Source organism: Euprymna scolopes, chromosome 31, assembly GCF_053919585.1.
Source record: "Euprymna scolopes isolate OS-2025 chromosome 31, ASM5391958v1, whole genome shotgun sequence".
Taxonomy (NCBI): domain Eukaryota; kingdom Metazoa; phylum Mollusca; class Cephalopoda; order Sepiida; family Sepiolidae; genus Euprymna; species Euprymna scolopes.
The window spans coordinates 8,304,415-8,327,212 of record NC_136512.1 but is presented as its reverse complement, the minus strand read 5'-3'; the positions used below and the strand labels follow the sequence as shown (position 1 = coordinate 8,327,212).

The window sequence follows — 22,798 nt, the reverse complement described above, 5'->3', positions numbered from 1 at the left end:
ACGCGGGAAAATCCGCTACTAAACTCAACAGTGGTGTACGAAAAATACTTACTCGAGAAAGATTAAAAAAAAAAACCGTACTCGACATGCAAATATGTATATAACTTTTCTTCCTAATATATTATTGTATACCTTTACTTTCGTGTTCTTGTTAATTATTTGTGCAGACACAACACTTATTTAATTATTAAATGCGTTATTAAAAGGAATGATAAAGTGTGAAACTTACCTTGAGACGAGCTCTTTTTGTTTTTATGTTTCGCCCCCTTCCACACTTCTTCGTAGAGAGGTTCTGGCTGTAACATTAACAAAATAAATAAAATTTAGTTCCGAAATAAAAAGTTTTTAAATGATATTTAAACCACTCAGCTTTTGTTTTTGTTTGAATATTATATATTAGGAACTCTGCGTGAGTTATCTAGTGTGAATTTTGACAGGGGTCACTTTTAGTTCATATCAGGATAACATTAATCAGCAAACAGTATTGCATCCAGAGACAAGTCACATGAAGTGAAGGGCAAGAGGTCAAGCTCCTTAGACAAAACAGGAGTCGAATGACGACATCACGTTATGTTTTTGAGCGAAAGAAATACAGATTTTCAGATTAGTCTCTCCATAGAGATTTCTTACGTTAGTGAATTAAGAAGGAAATAATTATTGAGTTATTTAATCTCACTTTCCTAAGCCCATTCTCTCCAATAAAAGCTTCAAGAAACTTAGAAAGCGGCTCCTTGTTTCTATTTTTCTTGCAATAATTTTATTCGGTATGAGTTACTCCCTCTGGGAGATTTTTTTTAAAAAAGAATGAACTCCCTTACATTTTAGTCATTTCACATTCTTGTAAAAATACATGCATACATATATATATATATATATATATATATATATATATATATATATATATATATATATATGCATATATATATATATATATATATATATATATATATATATATATATATATATGTGTGTGTGTATGCATGTATTTTTACAAGAATGTGGAATGACTAAAATGTAAGGGAGTTCATTCTTTTTTTAAAACATATATTTGCTCTACAATAGTATTGAGCACTATTTTCAGGTTTTTACTAATTACCATTTATATATATATATATATATATATATATATATATATATATATGTAAATGGTAATTAGTAAAAACCTGAAAATAGTGCTCAATACTATTGTAGAGCAAATATATGTTTTATTTTTTATTACCATTTTATCTGCTTTCTGTAATCGGATTTCTGTAATGTCTGATGAAGTTACGGGATCGTTAATACGATTCGGTAACCGAAACATGTGTAACTAAGCAGATAAAATGGTAATAAAAACAACATATATATATATATATATATATATATATATATATATATATATATATATATATATATATATTTCCCCAAAACCTCTGGCCTTGATGGAGGGGAGACTAAAACTTGCTGCTATGGTTTCAAATGATCTGAAATAAGAGCAAGGGGAGACTTGATTCCAGATATTTCTCATATTTGATATCTCCCCTCTTTTGGAAATAGGGTACGATTATGAATATCTCCAGTATCAAATAATCCTTATACACTGAAATTTACATTATGTATGAAAACCATATATATATATATATATATATATATATATATATATATATATATACTCGGGTTTTTGTTATTCAAAAGTAATAAACTAATGAATTCAACGAGGTTGTTAGATAGTGCTCAATAAAAAGAGCTAATAATACTTATTTATTGTTAAATAAACACGTTTACATCCCGCTGCAAACATGTAAACATGTTTATTTAACAATAAATAAATATATATATATATATACACACTGGAATCCAAATTGAATATTCAAATGCTCATATCATCTTTGGTTCTATGGGACGAAACTAAATGAAAATTTGCAGGCTTTTTGAAGATTATAATAATATTCTCTGGTTAAAATTCTATGACAATCAATAAAAAACAACCTATATTTTCAAACCAATAAAATATGCCCAAATTTATCTATATTTGTATATATAGTGTCCTGGCATTCCAGCTTCAGTTTTGCTGCTTTGGGATGAATTTTGCTTAGGGTATCTTTTTTTGTTTGCTTGGTTGTCTCCCCTGTAGCCTTGCCAGCTCACTTATACAAGATGACAACCAAATAACCTCTGTGAGCTTTTGGATGATGCCTCTAGTTATTTATTACTAGTTGACTGAAACATACTCACGATTGTGTAGCAATACCTAAATGTTTATGCAAAACAAATAAAAAGTATATATATATATATATATATATATATATATATATATATATATATTAATGACGGGACGATTCCAATAATTTTTCTGATTCCAATACAATTATCAATTCCGATTTCAATTCTTTACAAATCTCTAAATATTTAAGTATAGAGTTTTTATTTTCCCCAATTTCTGTAAAAAAACACTTGTCAAATATGCAGATAATATATCAAATAAAATTATATGGATGTGCTATAAATATACTTGTGCTATTTTAATTGTTCACAATTATATATATATATATATATATATATATATATATATATATATATATATATATATATATATATATATATATATATATATATATATATTCAAGGGAGAATTGGCCCTGTAATAATAAATACGAGATCTGCATGAATTCAAATATATAATAAACATATAATTTTCTTGAGTTTGGCTCTCAAGTCAATACCATGGCCTGATGAAGTAATTTGTCTAAAACAAGGCAATACAGAAACGTGTACGCACATATGTAGCTAATCATGTTTGTACAAATAAACATACTATATATATAGGTATTAATGATGGGATGATTCCAATATTTTTCCCGATTCCGATACAATTACCGATTCCAATTCTTTATAAATCTCTAAATATTGAACTATGGAGTTGTTATTTTCCCTAATTTCAGTAAAAAAAAAAATAAAAAATATAAAAAATAAAAAAATAAAAAAATTTATAAACAAATAATAAAAAATAAAAAAAATAAAAATAAAAAATTAAAAAAAAAAAAATTAAAAATAAAAAAAATTAAAAAATAACAAAATAAAAAAAATAGAAAAATAAAAAAATTAAAAAAATTAAAAGATAAAAAAATAAAAAATAAAAAAAATAAAAAAATAAAAAAATTAAAAAAATAAAAAAAATAAAAAATAAAAAAATAAAAAAATAAAAAAAATAAAAAAAAATAAAAAAATAAAATAATAAAAAAAATAAAAAAAATAAAAAAATAAAAAAATTAAAAAAATTAAAAAAATTTAAAAAATAAAAAAATAAAAAATAAAAAAAAAATTTAAAAAAAATAAATAAAAATAAAAATAAAACAAAATAAAAATAAAAAAATAAAAAAAATAAAATAAAAAAATTAAAAAAAAAATTAAAAAAAATTAAAAAAAAAATAAATAAATAAAAATAAAAAATAAAACATAAAAAAATTAAAAAAAAAATAATAAAAAAAAAAATTAAAAAAAACAAAAAATAAAAATAAAAAAAATAATAATAAAAAAAAAAAAACTAAATATGCAGATATTTTCCTAAACTTAAAATTCTACTTTTGGAAGAGGATCTATCGATTTTAGCTTTACTTGTATTTTAAAATCAATAAATATTTATTATTTTATCATTTATTACCAGCAATGGAAGATTTTGGTTGAAACAAAATCAAATAAAAAAGACAATTAAAAGAATCGTTTTGGCATCGGAAAATAGGGACCAATTTTTCCGATATTGATTCCGATACCCTCAAATTTATCGATTTTTTCTGATTCTCGATTCCGATTAATCGTTCTAACACTCCCGACTGGCGTTAATCGTGACACCCTGCATTGATGATTCCCAAAAGGATGAAACACTAGTGTCTGTAGGTGTTTAATAATTATTATAGTAAATATATATATATATATATATATATATATATATATATATATATACAGGGTGTGCCAAAATAAGGGTCCTATTTTTTAAAATTCATAAATTCATGTAAGTTTTAAGAAGTGTTTTTTCGGCCAAAATTTGTTTTGTTTATTTCAAGAAAATCTCGGAAGGGTCAGTCTACACACACATAAAGTTTGGTGGGTTTAACTTTTATTTTGTGGAAGTTATTCAAATTTAAAGATAGGACCCTTATTTTGGCCCACCCTGTATATATAAATGTTTATGTAAAAACAAATAAAAAGTGTGTGTGTTTGTTTGTTTGTTTGTTCTGTTTTACGGCATATCAACCACTTTGGGGTCATTTAATGCCGAAAGGTTCGTTATGTTGTGTTAAATATTGGTTTGTTCTTCTTAAGGTTTTTCTTTTTTTTTGGGGGGGGGGGTCTTTCCTTATATTTTTGAGTATATTTTAGTTTCTTTCAGAAAATTGATAATTTTTTGGGGATCAATCTTGTTTAATATTGTTTTCAGATTTTTTTCTTGGTAATACTTTGTTCGGATTTGTTCAAGGTCAATGCAGTTTGTCAGTATATGGTGTATTGTGTAGGGTTCTTGACACGTTATACAGTTTGGTGTCTCCTCCCCTTTTAGTAGATGTGAGTGGGTGATGTGAGTGTGACCTATTCGCAGTCTGGTCATTACTACCTCTTCCTTTCTTGTTAACTTTTTGGTGTTTCTCGTTCCAATATTTGGTGTTATTTGGAATAGTTTGTTTTTGGTGCATGAGCTCCAGTTTTCTTGCCATTTTCTCTTCAAAAATGTGTTTATTTTAGTCTTTAGGTCTGTATAGGGGATTTTTCCACTTATGTGGTTTTGTTGCAGAGTTTCCTTTGCTGCCTTATCTGCTTGTTCATTCATGTATATGCCGATATGGCTTGGTATCCAGCAAAAGATAATGTTTTTTTTCATGGTTATGGCATCTATTTTGTTTAGCAATTTTGTAATAAGTGGGTTTGTCATTTTTTTTTCTTTTAGAGATATGAGTATTGAAAGTGAGTCAGTAAATATGATATATTTTTGATGGTCATCATTGGTTATTATATTCAGTGCCGAATCTATGGCTGTTGCTTCTGCGCTGAAAATAGAAGATTCGTTTGGGAGCCTTTTCTTTAGTTTTATTTTTTTGTGGATGGCTGCGCATCCTACTTTATCTCCATCTTTTGATCCGTCAGTGTAAATTTGTGTATATTCTTTGTATGTATTCTGGATGATAAGTAGTTCTTCATGGAAGGTTGATGGGTGGGTTTTCGTTTTGGGATATTTATTTAATTTTAATATTATGTGTGGTTGTTTGATCATCCAGGGTGGAGTTTTTGATTTGTTATATTTATGTATTTTTGTAATGTCCATTTGGGCTTCTGTGAGAAGGTTTTTTATCCGGAGGCTGTAGGGCTTGATGATATTTTCTTTCTTGTTGAAGAGATGTGTGTATTGTGGGTGGAGGGTACATTGGTATGCAGGATTTGTTGGACACGATACCAGCTTTAGGTAATATTGTAGCGCTAACTTCTGTCGTCTTAGAATCAGTGGAGGCTCATGGGCCTCTATATAGAGGCTTTCTACTGGAGAGGTTCTAAATGCTCCCAAGGCTAATCTTAATCCTTGATGATGGATTGTATTTAGTTCTTTTATGTAGGACTTCCTTGCTGCTCCATAGATGAAGCATCCATAGTCCATTTTAGATCTGATTAGAGTTTGGTATAATTTCAATAATGTGACTTTGTCTGCACCCCAATCGGTGTGTGCTAGGACTTTGATCAATTGCATTGTCTTTTGGCATTTTGCTTTTAAATATTTTATATGCGGTATAAAGTTCAATTTTTTATCGAATATAATACCTAAATATTTATGTTGGTCGGTGAGTGGGATGTTCTTGTTATCCAGTTTCAGGTTGGGGTCGTGGTGGAATTTTCGTAATTTGCAAAAGTGGATGCATTTAGTTTTTTCCTCTGAGAATGTAAATCCATTTTCTATGGCCCATTTGTTTATTTTATTCAGACAGAGTTGTAGTTTGCGTTCGGCTGTTTGTATATATTTAGATTGGTAGTATATAAGTAGGTCGTCCACGTATAGGGCGTTTTCAATTCCTGGGTCTATGTTTTTTATGATATTGTTTATTTTAATGTTGAAGAGGGTGACAGACAGGATACTGCCTTGGGGGACCCCCATTTCTTGATCTTTTTGGACTGAATAAGTGTTGTCCATCCGTACTTGGAAGTTTCTATTTGTTAAGAAATTTCTGATAATTTCTGGCATTCTACCCCTAAGTCCTAGTTCATACAGGTCTTTTTGGATTCCGTATTTCCAAGCGGTGTCATACGCCTTTTGCATGTCAAAAAAAATTGCTATTAGATGTTCTTTTTTTGCAAATGCTTCTCTTATGCGTGTTTCCAGTTTTATTAAGTGATCGGTGGGGCTTCTATTTTTCCTGAAACCCGACTGGCTTTCTGTAATTAGATTTTTGCTTTCCAAGTACCAATTTAACCTTTCGTTAATCATTCTCTCAAAAGTTTTGCACAAACAACTAGTTAGTGCAATGGGTCGGTAGTTTGTTGGGTTTGTATGGTCTTTTTTTGGTTTGGGTATTGGGATTACTGTTGCCTGCTTCCAGTTTTTTGGAATGTTGTTAGTTATCCATATCTCATTGTAAATTTGTAATAAGTAGTCCAGTGATGGTTTTGGTAGTTTTTTGAGGAATTGATAATGGATCTCGTCGGGGCCGACTGCTGTATCGGGAGATTTGTTTATTGCCTCCTCTAGTTCTGCACTGTTGAATAATTGATTGTAGTTTTCTTCATTTTTTGATTTGAAGTTTATTTTTATTTTTTCTTCATTTTTCTTTATAGCTTGGAATTTTTTATTTTGGTTTTTTGATGATGAGTTCATTGAGAATTGTTCTGCTAATTTATTTGCGATATTTTGTTTGTCGGTAATCTTTGTGTTGTCGCATATAAGGTGTTTAATAGGGTTCTTTGTATTTTTTCCTGCTATTTTTCTGACCATCTCCCATACTTTTTTGGGTTTTGTGTTTTGATTAATTTTTGTTACATAGTCTTTCCACGAGTTCCGTTTTGATTCTTTGATAGTTTTCCGTGCTTTGGCTTTGCTGTTTTTATAGGTGTCCAAATTTTCTTTCGTTGGACTGTTTTTGAATTTCCTTAGGTTTGCACGTCTGGCTCTTATAGCTTCTTTGCATTCTTTATTGTACCAGGGTTTGTTATATTTTGTAGTAGTGGAACTTTTTGGTATGTTCTCCTCGGCTATTGTGAGTAGGGTGTTGCTGAAATATGTGATGTGTTCTAAGTCAGGATTCGCTTCAGGTATTAATCTGTATTGACATGTATTTTGGAAATTTTCCCAATTTGCCTTTTGTAAATTCCAGCGGGGTGTTTTGTCTTCTGGCTTGGGATTCTCGTTTTCTATTATGATTGGGAAGTGGTCACTTCCGCATGTATCCTTATGTGTTCTCCAGCTATAATCCATGTATATAGTTGGGTCACATAGTGTTATATCGATTGCTGATAGGGTTCCCGTTGGTGGGTGCATATATGTATTCTCTTTGTTGTTGAGTAGGCATAGATCATTTTGGTTAATTATTTTTTCTATGGTTTGGCCTCTTTTGTTGTTTTTTTTACTGCCCCACCATATATTGTGACTATTGAAGTCTCCCAACAGTAGAAAAGGTTTAGGTAGTTGTTTGATTATATTGTTTAATTCTGTTTCGTTTATTGTTTCATTTGGTGGTATATAGAGTGAGCATAGGGTTACTGTTTTGTGTAGTGTTGCAGTTATTGCAACAGCTTGCATATTTGTTTTTAAGTTCACTTTGCTGTGTGGAATGTTTTCGTTTATCAGTATTGATGATCCACCGGTGGCTTTGCATGATAATTTGTTTATGTGGTTGTATATTGAGTAGTGTTTTATGTTAATTTTGTCATTTTCTTTTAAGTGTGTTTCCTGTAGGCAAATTATTGCAGGACATAAGGATTTGATAAGTATTTGCATTTCTTCGATATTAATTTTTAATCCTCTTATGTTCCACTGTAGGATTTTGTTAGTCATGGTTTATATTTTCTTTTGGTTTTGGACTGTTGGTGTTTATGTCTACGTCCATAGTTTCGATGTTAGTTTGGGTGTTTCTTTTGGAAGTGGATGGTCTGTTTCTTGTTTCTGGTGAGGGGCTTTTTTTGGGTTTTGGTCTGGGACTTTTAGATTTACTTTGTCTTGACTGTCTTTTTTGGCTACCAGTTTCAACTAGTTCAAATTTATTTTCATTTTCAATTAATACTAATTCTGTTTTTTGTTTGTCATTTTGTTTTTGGGGGGTAGTTTTTTTGTTGTTCTGTTCTATTTCCATTTTTTCTGTTGTTGTGTGTTTATTTTTAACATCTGTTTTTGTCCTTGTTAGTGACTTGGATCTTTCACGTTTTGATAATTGAGGAGGTTTCATTTCTTTAGAGATTGATTCCTCAATATTGATGGAAGTTTTTCTGATTTCCTTTGTTTCGTTTTCTTTTATACTGGGTTGTTCGTTTCTGACTTTTATTTGGCTGTTAGAATTTATTTTCAGTTCTGATAAAAAAGATTTTAATTCTTCAAGTATGTTCTTTAGTTCTTTTGCTAGGTTTGCAATTTCTGGAGCAAGGTTTAGTTCATTGTAGTTGTACATTTTGTTTGCTTGTTGGGTTATTGTGGCATATGAGTTTTTGGTGCGATTTGTGACTTCTTTGCGGGCTTCTTGGAAGGTTATATTTTTTTGATATTTGATTGTTATTATTTCCTTCTCTTGCTTATATATTTTGCACTGTTTTGAGTGAGAGTGGTGCTCTTCTTGACAGTTTGTGCATTTGGTTTTATTTGGACAGTCTTCTTCATCGTGGTCTGGGTTTTTTTCACTGCAGTTTCCACATGTGAAGAATCTTAGACATTGGTCTTTATTATGTCCAAACTTTTGGCAGTTGTAGCATTGTAAAGGTTTTGGAATGTATTGTTCTATTTTCGTTCTTTCATAACCTATATTGATGGTCTCTGGTATTTGAGGATAATTGAATGTTAATATATAAGTGTTTGTATATATTACCTCTCCTTTTTTTTTAAATGTGATTCTTTTTACATCTGTGACCCCTTGGTTTTTTAGTTCTGTTTTGATTTCTTCTGTTGTGCAGACGGAGATTTCCTGGTTTTTTATGACTCCTTTGGAGTAGTTTAGTGTTTGGTGTGGATAAGCTTTGATGTTTGTTTCATGCAATTTTTGTAGTTGAAGTAGAGTTTTGGCCTGTTTTTTATTTTGTACTTCTACCAATATGGTACCATTCCTTAATTTTTTGACATTTTTAGGTGTTATTTTGCTTGATATTACCTTTTGGATAATGAAGGGTGACATTTTAGTTAACGGTATATTAGACGTTGCTTCTAGCACGATGAATCTTGGAAAGTTTGTATCTTCATTGTCGCTGTCAGAGTCTATTTCTGTGTGTGGTCTCTTGGATTTTTTGGCATTCATAATAATTTTTGAAAAATTCATCAGCCATGCTCCCCACCCTCCTCGGAGCCCCTTATGGGGAAGAACTATGAGGGGGTAAATCCCATTCGCCTCGGTTCTCCAGGGCTACATAGCTGGTATACTCAAACATGGGGAGGTTTCCAAGCATTCACAATATATGGTTATGCCCACCCAAGTATGGGATTTCCCTGTATTTTTATTGTTCCTGATGGTTACCTTTTTCCCAGCTTGATTGACCCTTCAGCCATCGCTTATTAACTCAGTTTATTGTTTATGTTGAGTGTTAGTGTGTTTTTGTTTGGATTGTCTGAATTAGTGCTTGTCATGACCAACCGATTGATTGGATCGGGCCTATCCAACCTCCCGTCTAGCCTAGTAAGGGCCAAAGTGGTGTGTTGTAGTATCATGTTATTATTTCCTAGGCATGTTCCACTCAACCACCAGGATCCCGTTCTTAATGCATTACGGGTTGCCACCAACGGTCAACTGGTGGTCCCATTGAAGGATTTTTACCCTCTGCAGGGGGGCAGTTGGTATGTTCTATCGCCCTACCAACTAGGCAAAAAAAAAAAAAAAAAAAAAAAAAAAAAAAAAAAGGGGTGAGGAGGTGAAGGAAAAAGAAAACGAGGGAGGGGAAGGGGAGGAGAATGTTGTTTTTGTTTTTGTTTTCGCAGAACATGACTAAGTTTTGCAAAAGGGAATAAAAAAACAAAGACATCTATGTAGGTGCGTTTCATCTCAGGAAGTCAGTAGACAGCCTGATCTGGTAGCACCAGAAAAGTGTGTGTGTGTGTATGTATATATATATATATATATATATATATATATATATATATATATATATATAATTAAATAATAATTATTCATTTTTACCTACAGAAACGAGTGTTTCATGCTTACACAATCATCAGTGTAGGATAACCATTCTTGCCGGTCATGAGATTCGAACCTAGTCACAAAGCCACTTTTTGATCCATTTGCTGAGCCTCTACCTCAAGGCCCCCAAACAAGTGCCATGAGAATGAAGGGAATAAAGAACTATTAATATACAAGATGAAAACCTATACAAACGCGCAATCTGAATTCTTCTATACGCTTCATTTCCAACATTAAGTTAAACAGACGAAACAATCGACAAAACACGAGTCGAATGACGACATGACGTCACGTTTCTGAGCAAAAGAAATAATAGGTTTTCAGATTAGTCTATCCATTAGAAGCCATACGAAATGATGTTGAAAACTGATAATCCGTATATCCTCATTTCGTATGTTCGTATGCCAAGAAGGAAATAATTATTTAGTTTCGCTCTTCTAAGCCCATTCTCTCCGAGAAAACCTTGTAAAAACTCAGCGAGCGTCTTTTTATGTCTCTCCTACATAAGTTTTATTGATTGTTAATTTGCACATTTATCCATTGCGTCATGTGTTCATAAAAGATTTGGGTACTTATGCAAAATATGGACTGTGCTAAAATAATTATGTTATTATTTAGAAACCCATTCTTAACATAGGCGGTGGTAGTGGGCGTTTTGTAACTATCATGTGCTTTCACTTTACAAGTTTATAAAATGATATTGTAAAAAGTTAATTTAATTTGAAAATATTTTCTAAAAAAAAAAAAAAAAAAAAAAAAAGCATGGTCTTTAAGCTGCATAAATAGCAAATTTTCACATTGAAACTGAAGTAGGCTGGAGGTTGGATCGGCCGGAACGTTTATTGAAAATAACGACCATGATGAGAATGATAGTCTGAATGATCAGAATTAAACAAAAAAAAAAAACAGATTTTCTAACTAATTATTAAAAAAAAGAGAAATTATAGAAAAAAAATATTAATTTAAAAACTATACATATATTCTATCAATGTTAAAGAGATGAGATGATCAGGCAACAACGGCCACACATAAAAAGAAGTGAAGATGAAGAGAAATTATAATAGCACAGATAAACCTCACATATAAATTTTGTATAAAGCGACATTTAATTTATTTGGTTGAAATTTTGGTGCTTCTTCAAAACTACACTTATTTAACAAAAACAGAAATATGGGGGGGGGGAACCTTTATGATGTGTGTACTCAGCACAGAACAAAGATTTCATATTCCAAAAACCACGTACATTGATCCAATCATTTTCGTATTTATTTAGAATTACACTTATTAAAAAAAAAAAATAGAGAGAAATCTTTATAATGTATGTACTCGACACAGAAAAAAAAAGTCATATTCCAAAAATCACACAAAGTGATCATATATATATTGATCGTTCATTGATGAAAACGTTAAATTATTTGATATTTATAATTTCCTGAGCTATTTAACTCTTTAGAAAAAGATATGTTAAATAGCCAGTTTGATCCTCTCGACTTTCACTGTGACAATTTTATTTATAATCACATTCTTTCCATTAGAATATCTAATATTTCCTTTGGCTATTGTCTCAAACCTTTGACCGATATCTGCTCAAATATTTCTAGGTCAAATTATTCATTCCGTTAGACAATAGGTGGAAATACTGAATTCTTAACATTCGAATCCATTTGTGCATATGTAACCCATTGAATGTTTTCTTCCCGGCGTTGTCTGCCAATCTCTAACACTAGTATTTTTCTGTCAAATTTTTAAAGATAAAAAAATAATCTTTCTGTCAAACTCGGGAAGTTTTCTGCCGAAGTCAGAAATCTGCACAGAATTTTGAACACAACCCGGTTTTTAATCCATAGATTAGCATGCTCTCGTTCTGTCTATTATGACTGTGTTAAGCAGTCCTAAGTAATTTGCAATAGCATTTTTGAGTGTCGCCCACACTGAGGATTGAACCTTCAACCTTCAGAAGAGTAAAATTTAATTAATCTTTTGGAGGGTGAAGGTTTGATCATCAATGTTGGCGACACTTAAAAGTACAATTGAGAATGAAACTAAGAGTTAAAAATAATAAAAATAATAATAAAAATAATAATAATAATAATAATAATAATAATAATAACTAGCGGGACCTGTGGAAATTCCACAGCGGACTCTTTCATATGTTGATATTGGCGTTCTGTGGATATATATATATAATTTCCTTCAGCTATAATCGAAACCGAAACCAAAACTTATGAAACATTCTTGATAAAATTATTTATAAAAAAATAGATGACTTGAGGGCCATCAACTATAATCGAAACCGAAACCAAAACTTATGAAGAATTCTTGGTAAAATTATTTATTACAAGAAATTGAAGGTCATAACAATTAAACAACAGTCACTCGGAAGAAAAAAGATGTAAGTGTAACACCCAAAAGAACACACACGCTATCGTATTAATATATAGATAAAGATGCATCCAAACTCCTCCTCGCCAACTCCCGACTCAACTGTAATCCTCACTGTCTCTCCCAGTTGTCTGCCTTACGCTTTTGCCTTCATTCTTTTTCACAGCAGTAATTGTCCTCATATGCAAATTAATACCATATGTATATTGATAAGCAGTCTGTAAACGAAAGTTTTTCTTTTTTTCTTTTTCCTCTCTTGATTCTGTCACCCGACAGAGGCGCCGTTGCTTGTGTACATTATATTTTTCATTACTTTCATCATAATTTGTATGCATTCATGGCTGACGGAACAAGAACATGCTATCCCATGGATTAAATAAAGTTCTGTCTGAAAATCTGTGCAGATTCCAGAGTTTACACCAGAAGAAGGTTGGAGGTTACATCGGCCGAAACGTTGTAAAAATGGCACTCAAGATGATAACAGTAGTCCGAAGAATCCAAATATGAATAACCAATCCTCATCTCAAAAAGTTAGAAACATATTTTTTCTGTTGCAAAGATTATGATGGAATGAAGAAAATTAAAATTTGCTAGTCAAAATCAAATATCGATTTGTCACAGCCAAATAGATCGACTTAATTTTATCTATTAGATAACACAATTCAATTGAACACTTGACTCATTCTTATTAAAAAAAAATAAAAACAAATGAAAAGAATCAACTTAAAAAATTATCACAACTGATTTCATTTCACTTTTTCAATTTTTTTATCTTTTTCTTCTAACTGGGAATAGGACATCCTACCGGATGCCAGATATTCACCTGTTACCTCATACACATCAACTGAGAGATCTTTTTAAGATTCTAACGGTCCCTTTAAGTACAATTGTTTGTATCTCTCTTGCACTTGGTTCACCAGGTATATTTTCCAGGTAGTTTTTGAAATTCTTTTTCATGAGTCCGGTTGCTACTATAATTAGTTGAATGATAGAGATCTTCCTAAGATTCCAGTTTCTTTTCATGTCGTACATAAAAACCTTGGTATTTCTTTATCTTTTCTCTTTCAGCTCTGTTTAATCCAGTATCATTGTGGACACTAACTTCTACTAAGGTTGCTTCTTTCTCCTTCTTGTTCCATATTACTATGTCTGGTTTAATAGCTCCGTTTTCTAGGTACATAGCTGTAGGAATTGCATAGTCATAGTGAATGGTGCATGACTTATTTCCGACTGTTCTCACTGGTACATGTTTCCAGGACTTGCTGCTATATTCGATATTCAACTTTTTTACAGATGATCCAGTGGCGATATTTACACACTCCACGGAATGTGATCTCAATATTATACTGTCTTTTAGTCGAGTTATCATTATACAGTGTTCAAATGCAATCAATTTTATACAGGTTCTAATTTTAGCTTAACCCATATTAGTACTCTAATAGCTTTTTTTCATCTTCTTGCTGACGAATATTTTACTCTTCTTAATCCTCTAGTCATTCTTGGCCTTGATCATTGATGACTCAATTGTAAAAAATCTATATAATTATAAAACTCAAATGACCTTGTAACGGGTGTTGTAACCCCACATCCGGTTTACGAATTCCGGTTGCACATGCGTACATAAACATAAACCCATAACAGCGTAAGCAAATAAACACAAATTGCTAATTTTGCAGAATTTGACTTGCGCACTGAAATATTAACGCTATTATTTAGAAATTATTATTTAACATGGGAAGGGTGGGGATGTTTTGCAACGATTCTGTATTACAACTATACTGTCGCAATTTTCTTACAAATAAATCAACTTTGATCCGTTGACAACCATAAGAACAATTTACAACGTCGATTTCCCTGCCTTCCTTTTTTTTTTTTTATTTATTCGCCATTTTTTTAATACACCTTTCTTAAAAACATTCATACATTTTCTTCTACACTGCCAATATAATCTCTATATAAATAAAATGAACTCATTTTTTCCCGTCTGATTTTGGCATTAATAGGATTAAAAATCAAGATATTTCATGCAAATATAATATGCACTAACGGCAGAACAATATCTGAGGTGTGTTATAGGCTTATTATTTCTCAAATTCCTCGATAATCTTAGATTTCTATACTTTTTCTGCTGAGAAGTCACGGCCAAAATCGGTTAAGATCAATGGAAGTGGTAAAATATTTTCTCTCTAATAAATTCCTCATCCCCCTGCCACCACTTAACACCGTTTGGGGATCGTTCACAAGGAACAGTTGAGAAGAGAACACCGGTTTGGCTTCGTAGTTCTTTCATGTGAAGTTATTTAAAATCACTAAACTAAGCTGCAGTGCTCTGTGGCGTAGTGGTTAGCGTGCTGGACAATTCACATTATATTTTCACGTTCGCGCCGACCTACCGTAGTCGTTTTTTTTTTTTTTCCTAAACAAATGGAATGGACTTTTCTTGGTGGCCGAACTGTTAACGTTGCAGATGTTTGTTTTTTTTTCACACTTTATTTTCCTACTTTTACTCATGACTCCGGGTTTGATCCTTCCTACTTACCTAGCATACCATTTTTTATAACTCCCCCCCCCGTCCCGGAAACAAACACTTGGGCAACGCCGGGTACCCCCGCTAGTAAATGAATAATCCCGAAAATATGTTGTTTTTTTATTAATTTGCGTTACAAATAAATAATCAACGCGATAATAAAACATATTGTTTTACTGTGTACATTTTCAGCATTCCAATTGTTTTTTTTCATGTTTAAATTATCTAAATAAACAATTGTTAATACTTTCTGCATTTTTTTTACATCGTTCATTTCCGTATTACGTTTAAGTTATTTTAACGCCATTTTCTTACAAATAAATCTACTTTAACCCATTGATAACCATAAGAGCATTTTACAACAGCAATTTGCCCACGTTCTTCCTTTTTTTTTTAATTTATTGTCCATTTTTTAATACACTTTTCTTAAAAAACATTCATACATTTTCTTCTACACTACCAACATAAATATATAACCCCGAAAATATGTTTTTTTTAATTTGCGTTACAAATAAATAATCAACGCCGCAATAAAACGTATTGTTTTACTATGTATGTCTCCAGCGTCCCAGTTGTTTTTATTTTTTTTTGCGTTTAAATTAAAAGACATATCAAAATTTGAATTTAACTTTAAGTATTATGGTATCTGTTCAGTGCAAATTTACCTATAAGTATGGCAAATCACTTATAATTCAATGGCTGTAAATTTGTTTCGTTTTTTTTTCAAAAATAAACAATTATAAACAGAACGACTCATAGAAATCTATCTATATTCTTTTTTTATTTTAATATACTTTCATAGAAATGTTTCAGTTATGTCAAAAAAAAAACTATGTTCTTTACGTCACAAGTGGCAGGCTCTTACATTAATTCCATAGCTAATATAACATACTGACCCAACGGGTCACGGTTAGTCTAGTAAATAAATAAAACTGTATCTTTTCCCTCCTAGTTCTGTTTCACTCAGCATCATTGACTTCTACTAAGGTTGCTTCTTTCTCCTTGTTCCATATTACTGTCAGATTTAACAGCTCAATTAACTGTAGTTATTGCATAGTCATAGTGGATGGTGCATGACTTATTTCCAACAGTTTTTTCTGGTAAACATGTTCCCAGGCCTTGCTACTGCATTCAATATTCAATTTTTTACAGATGATTCAATAGAGACATTTACATTTACATTTACCACCTATAGCAATGGCCAACAACTCTTTATCTGAGAGTACGTCTTTCAAGCTCCTTGGCCTAATGTTCACAGGAAACATGAGTTGGAACAATTACATCGAGGGTATTGCCAGGGCCGCTGCGAGGAAGGTGGGCTCTCTACCGTGCTAGAAAACTACTAACACCCGAAAGTATCCTGTACCTCTATAAGGCAACCATTCGCCCATGTATGGAGTATTGTTGTCATATTTGGGATGGTGCATCGGCTACTTGACAAGGTTCAAAAGAGAATCGCAAATCTGATAGGCCCTAAACTGGCATCTAAGCTTCAGCCTCTGTCCCATCGACGAAACGTTGCATCCCTCTGCCTGTTCTACAAGTATTTTAACCCTGAATGCTCTAACGAACTGCAAGCACTTGTGCCCCCATGACGTGAATACCCTCGACAGACCTGACAGGCTGCAAAATCCCCCCCACACACACACACACTGTAGAGATTCCTAGATGTAAAAGATCTTTCTACTCCAGTTGTTTCTTCCCCAGAACCGCTAGACTTTGGGATTCCATTCCAGGTCCCTGCTTCCCCAACTGTACTGACGTGCAGAAGTTCAAGTGCAACGTGAACAGACATCTTGCTGCCCAAATCCCTACATAGTGCCCCAGTAGTTGTTGCCCCTAATAGTAGCCCCCTACACCAAAGTGGCAATGTGCCTTGTTTGGGGTGAAAATGTAAAAAAAAAAAAAAACATACTCCATTGTATCGCATTGTATAGTTAGCACCCCCCAATACAACATTACAGCTGGAATTCTGGAATCGTAGAAGTTGAAGTTGGTAATTTTTAAATTCTATGAATCAGAATTGAAATTTTTGGAATCCTAAGATATCAAATTGGATATTTTGGAATCCTACAAGTCTATATCGCAATTTTTGGAATTTTTAGTGTCAAAACTGGGCCTTACATATAATATGATCACCCTATTGCAAACTCTTGTAAAATAAAAACAAATCAAATGTTGCAAATTACCCACCGTGCTAGAAGTCGGCATGGTCGACGCTGGTGGCAGTGGAGGAGGGTCCCTGTCCAAGGGGGACGTTGGCCAGTCATCATAATCATGATTTTTTTGTAAGTCGGACGTTGAGATTCGGATCTCTCTCCTTGGGACCTGGGAGTAAATCTCTTCGGGTGGGTCTACTGGAGGAGGTTGGCATTTGCTTCTGGGTAGGGTTGCTACAGCGGAGACATAGTGCAAATTGTGAGGTGGAGCGAACATACCGTTCGGGGAACTGGGTGGGGCAAAAGGAACATACTGTACTGCAGGGGTCGTGGGAGACTTTGGAGTCAGGCTCACTGGTGTGGTCAGGAAGGAAGACTTGGACGAATGCAGCTCATCATCCTTGACTTCCTCGCCGTTCTTCACGGGTGAGGTTTTCTGACGTTCCAGGATCTGGAATGGAGTGAAAATGAATAGATTAGTATCAACTACAAATATATAAATATCAACGACATATCAATTACATATAAATATATAACTACATATAAATATCAACTACATATCAACTACATATAAATATATAACTACATATAAATATCAACTACATATTAACTACATATCAACGATATATCAACTATATATAATATACTAGCGGGGGTACCCGGCATTGCCCGAGTGTTTGTTTCCGGGACGGGGGGGGAGTTTTAAAAAATGTTATGGTAGGTAAGTAGGAAGGATCAAACCCGGAGTCATGAGTAAAAGTAGGAAAATAAAGTGTGAAAAAAAACAAAAAAAAAAACATCTGCAACATTAACAGTTCGGCCACCAAGAAAAGTCCATTCCAGTTGTTTAGGAAAAAAAAAAAAAAAACGACTACGGTAGGTCGGCGCGAACGTGAAAATATAATGTGAATTGTCCAGCACGCTAACCACTACGCCACAGAGCACTGCAGCTTAGTTTAGTGATTTTAAATAACTTCACATGAAAGAACTACGAAGCCAAACCGGTGTTCTCTTCTCAACTGTTCCTTGTGAACGATCCCCAAACGATGTTAAGTGGTGGCAGGGGGAGGAGGAATTTATTAGAGAGAAAATATTTTACCACTTCCATTGATCTTAACCGATTTTGACCGTGACTTCTCAGCAGAAAAAGTATAGAAATCTAAGATTATCGAGGAATTTGAGAAATAATAAGCCTATAACACACCTCAGATATTGTTCTGCCGTTTGTGCATATTATATTTGCATGAAATATCTTGATTTTTAATCCTATTGAGGTCAAAATCCGACGGGAAAAAATGAGTTCATTTTATTTATATAGAGAAGATAACTACATATAAATATCAACTACAAATAAATATATAACTACATATAAATATCAACTAAATATCAACTACATATAAATATCAACTAAATATCAACTACATATAAATATCAACTAAATATCAACTACATATAAATATCAACTAAATATCAACTACATATCAACTACATATCAACTAAATATCAACTACATATAAATATCAACTACATATAAATATATAACTACATATCAACTACATATCAACTAAATATCAACTACATATATAACTACATATCAACTAAATATTAACTACAAATATATAAATATGACATTTAAGCTACACAGCAGAAAATTGAAAAGGCAGGTTTAATAAACCAATTAAAATGCAGATATTGTTTTTAAAAATATACAAACATTAATCTGTTTATAAATTTAATCTTCGATGTCCAAACGTTCTTGTCTGGAGAGCAGTCAAATGGTATTAAAAAAAAACAAAAAACAAATAAAATAAAATAACTTAATGAGCGAAAGAAAAAGAAAAAATATAAGACAATGTAATATTTATTTTTTTGTTATTTTAATATACTGTATGACCACTCTCCAGATTAGAACTTCTGTGAACTTTCTCTAAAATCCATTAAGAACTGAACTTTTGGGAAAACAACATCTCTGATGATGTCTCTAGTTATTTATAACTAGTTGACTGAAAAATACTCATATTATATATTTTAAAAATGCTCTTAGGTTTCAACGAGATTAGCCTCATGGATATTCTAGCATAGTACACATATTGGTGCTTCATTTTTAAATATTTATTGTCTCCTCGTTTGTTCTCCCCTTTAATAAATCATAATGCTTTTTCTGAATTTTTGAGATGAGGATTGATTATTTGGATTATTTGGATTCATCGGACTACTGTTCTCATCTTGTGTTTCGGCGGATATAACCTCTGATCTTCTTCAGGTGTATCTTGTCGAACTTGGAAATGTTTCTGTCAAACTTGGAAATTTGGACAGAATTTCGATCAGAAGCCTTTATTTACTTCACGGGAGTAGCATGCTCTTGTTTCGTCAGCCATGGCTGGATAGAGGTTCTAAGTAATTTGCAATTGTATTTTTCGGTCGCCCACACTGAGGATTGAACCTTAAACCTTCAGGAAAATATCACTTTTTACAATTGATTTTTCCAAGTACTCTTACCACTGCGTCACAGATCCTTGCAAGATTACAGGATATCTTTGGTCAGTAGTGTAATGTGAAGACGAGCATTATCATGATGGAAGATGACTCCCTTTCCCTTGACTAAAGAAGATCTTTAATAATGGTAATATTTTTTTTTTTTTTTTTTTTTTTTTTTTACACAGTGATCACCACTTATCAAGGCCCGGAAGCCACTCAGGGATAAGGGTTATTGTAAGTACATCACGTTAGTGAGGAGATTTTATGAAGTGTTTAATTAGGGGGGCGGTTCATTAGGAATTTGTTAACATTAGACTTGAAGACATCCAAGTTGTAGTCCGGAGGGAAGCAGGCAGACGGAACAGAGTTCCACAGGCGTGCAGTTCTAAGAAAGAAGCTTTGCTCATGAAATCCGCGTTTTGATTTAGGCACAGATATAGAGTGGGGGAAATTTTTCACAGTGGATTCAGCTAGACGGGTGTTTTTCGTAAAAGATTGGCGAGGGGGGACCAGGGATTGGAGTTCAGACGAGCACCTGCCATGAAAATAACGATAAAACAAGGATAGGCTCGCAATATGTATGAAATAAATTACAATCGTTATTGCCCTTTCTACAAAAATTCTGTACTGACCTGATACAAAAGATCTCATGCTAGTCTAATTTGATAATGCTCGGGAGTGGACGTCGGGGCATGCTTACCTCCTCGCTGCCGTTGGAACTGATGAGACACTCGAGCTGCTGCAGTTCCGAGAAGAACTTGCGTTCTATCTTGACCTGAGGCGGGAACACACGTTTCGGCTCGTAGATACTCTCATGGTTCTGATCAACCTCGTGGTACCCTCCCACGCTGTGGTCAATCTCACTAACACTGTTCTCGCTGTCCCCCTCCGAGATCTGTGAGTTCAACTCCCCGTCCGGACTGCTGCTGCTGCTCTCCGACATTCCATGGTGGCCGGGGTCACTCAGCGCGTCCAAGGTCGGGGATAAAGACCTCTGTTTCATGTCATCGGGAGGAGGGCTGGGGCTTGTCGCATAGGAGACAGGGCGAGATTCTACCTGGAAAACAAAAAATAATATAGGCTTTTATTATCGCTCCCATTTTTGTAAACAGAATACGCCATCGGCAGAAACCCGACACTCCTCGAAATACGCCACGACCACGAGTGCTAAAAATAGCAACAACCGTTTTACAAACAATAAAGACAAAAACACATAAACCCAATTTTTTACAAAATAAAATAACAGATTTTTATTTCTGGACGTAGAATAAGATATATACAGGCAATAAACACCACAGACATTTTGCCTGTAAGAAACCTACCCAAAAATTAATTATAGTCATTCATTTATTTAGCGACACTGTTATCTGTAGCATGAATGGCCTTCCATAAAACAAGTGACTTCTCAGCAATCTGCCAGAATAGCAAATGAGCAAGAAATCTAGCAAATTGCGACTTTGATCCACCCAGTCATTAGGAAATTAGCAGGAGTATTTCAAACAGCTCTTTTTAGAGCTAATTTTCAACAAATTACCTTAATGCAATACCCACTTCACTCTCTCCACTACCGCCTGCCCTCTGAGACCCTAATCCTCAAGCAACTGCAGCAACTCCATCTCACTCGTGCAGCTTTCAGCGACTTCAGCAACTTCTGCAGCTTCTTGCAACCCTGCAGTCTCCGCCGATATCCAGCTGCCTGTTCTAGTGCTCACTGATGTCCGGCGACCAATCCCGAGCACCAGAGCCTATCTTTTCAACTTGGATCAACCTGAGGCATGTCATCCTACCTCAGGGACGCAAGAATCTCAACCCTGCGAGATACTCATTCTTGCTCTTGCCGATCATGATATTCATTGTCATACATTTGACTGTTTTCGCTTAATAAAATAAAACACGATACCCAATCCTCTGTGTTTTTTCATCTCCATATGCTTTTGCTGAGATATATATATTTATGGGTGTGTGTGTGTGTGTTACAGGAGATCAGAAAAAACATTGATAACGTCGGTTTTAAATCCAATGCAAAAGGGGCCAGTATCTGTTCAACCTCTGCTCAACTTCGGCATCATCATGCTGACACACAGGCTCCGTTAGATCACTATTAGATAAAGTCGGTCAATTTAGCTTTCATGCACAGATCATCATATAATGATTAGATCACTCTGACAGACGTTAAAAAGCATTTAAAAAATAAATGTTTAAAATTCAACAGCATTTCTCGCGGTTAACGGTAGCCAGATTGTTGAATTTTTTATTTATTTTTTTATTAGCGATTTCAAACTAATTTTTTTTTTTTTTTTTTTCGTTCTCTAAGCGTTTATTATGAGAAAGGAGTTATTTGCCCTTGGTTTACATTTTTCCGCCCACATTTTTAGGACGTATTTACTTTTTTATTTTATTTAAATATTAAATATTAATTATTAATTAATAATTATTGCGTGCATAAAAGTAAATCATCTATATACATGCATGTTTCAGAGTTTACTCTTCATCAGTATAGCTAGACTTTTATTGACATATATATATATATATATATATATATATTCAAAATAGTAAAAAAAAAAATATTAATATTTACAGATTCAATTTTATCCTGAAAAAAAAAGAGGAGAATTAAATTATGTGGATAAAAATTTCAAAATCAGGAAAAACAAAAGATTAAACATATGCCCGTCTTGCTCGCAGTTAAAGAAAAAAGACCAAATAAAAAGATGCAATTTAAGGGGAGTTGCAAAATGGAATGGCTGCGTTAAATTGGTTGTTCGTTAAGAGAATATACACGATTTTAAATAAGTTTACGTTATATTTATACTAGTGGTGTTACATTATCAGGGAGTAAACTTAGGACAATAAAATATAATTCGTATTATTTGGATTCTTGATTGAGACTAACTCACAATGCTTCGGTCGATATAATCGCCGACCTTCTT

General features: G+C 33.0%; 1 protein-coding gene across 12 annotated transcripts in view; it reads right to left on the bottom strand.

Moving 5' to 3' along the window:
• LOC145255614 (pleckstrin homology domain-containing family H member 2-like) overlaps positions 1-22,798 on the bottom strand; it is a 1,732,783-nt gene that overhangs the window by 476,877 nt on the left and 1,233,108 nt on the right. For all 12 annotated transcript variants that reach the window (XR_013863868.1, XM_080114122.1, XM_080114121.1 and 9 more), the window contains 3 exons: positions 20,569-20,925; positions 17,425-17,841; positions 230-296 (listed from right to left, as the gene is read on the bottom strand). Coding sequence is in view for 11 of the 12 variants with exons in the window: in XM_080114122.1 (XP_079970248.1) it covers positions 230-296; positions 17,425-17,841; positions 20,569-20,925 (841 nt within the window). In the remaining variant the exon portion in view is untranslated. The remainder of the gene's footprint in view (positions 1-229; positions 297-17,424; positions 17,842-20,568; positions 20,926-22,798) is intronic.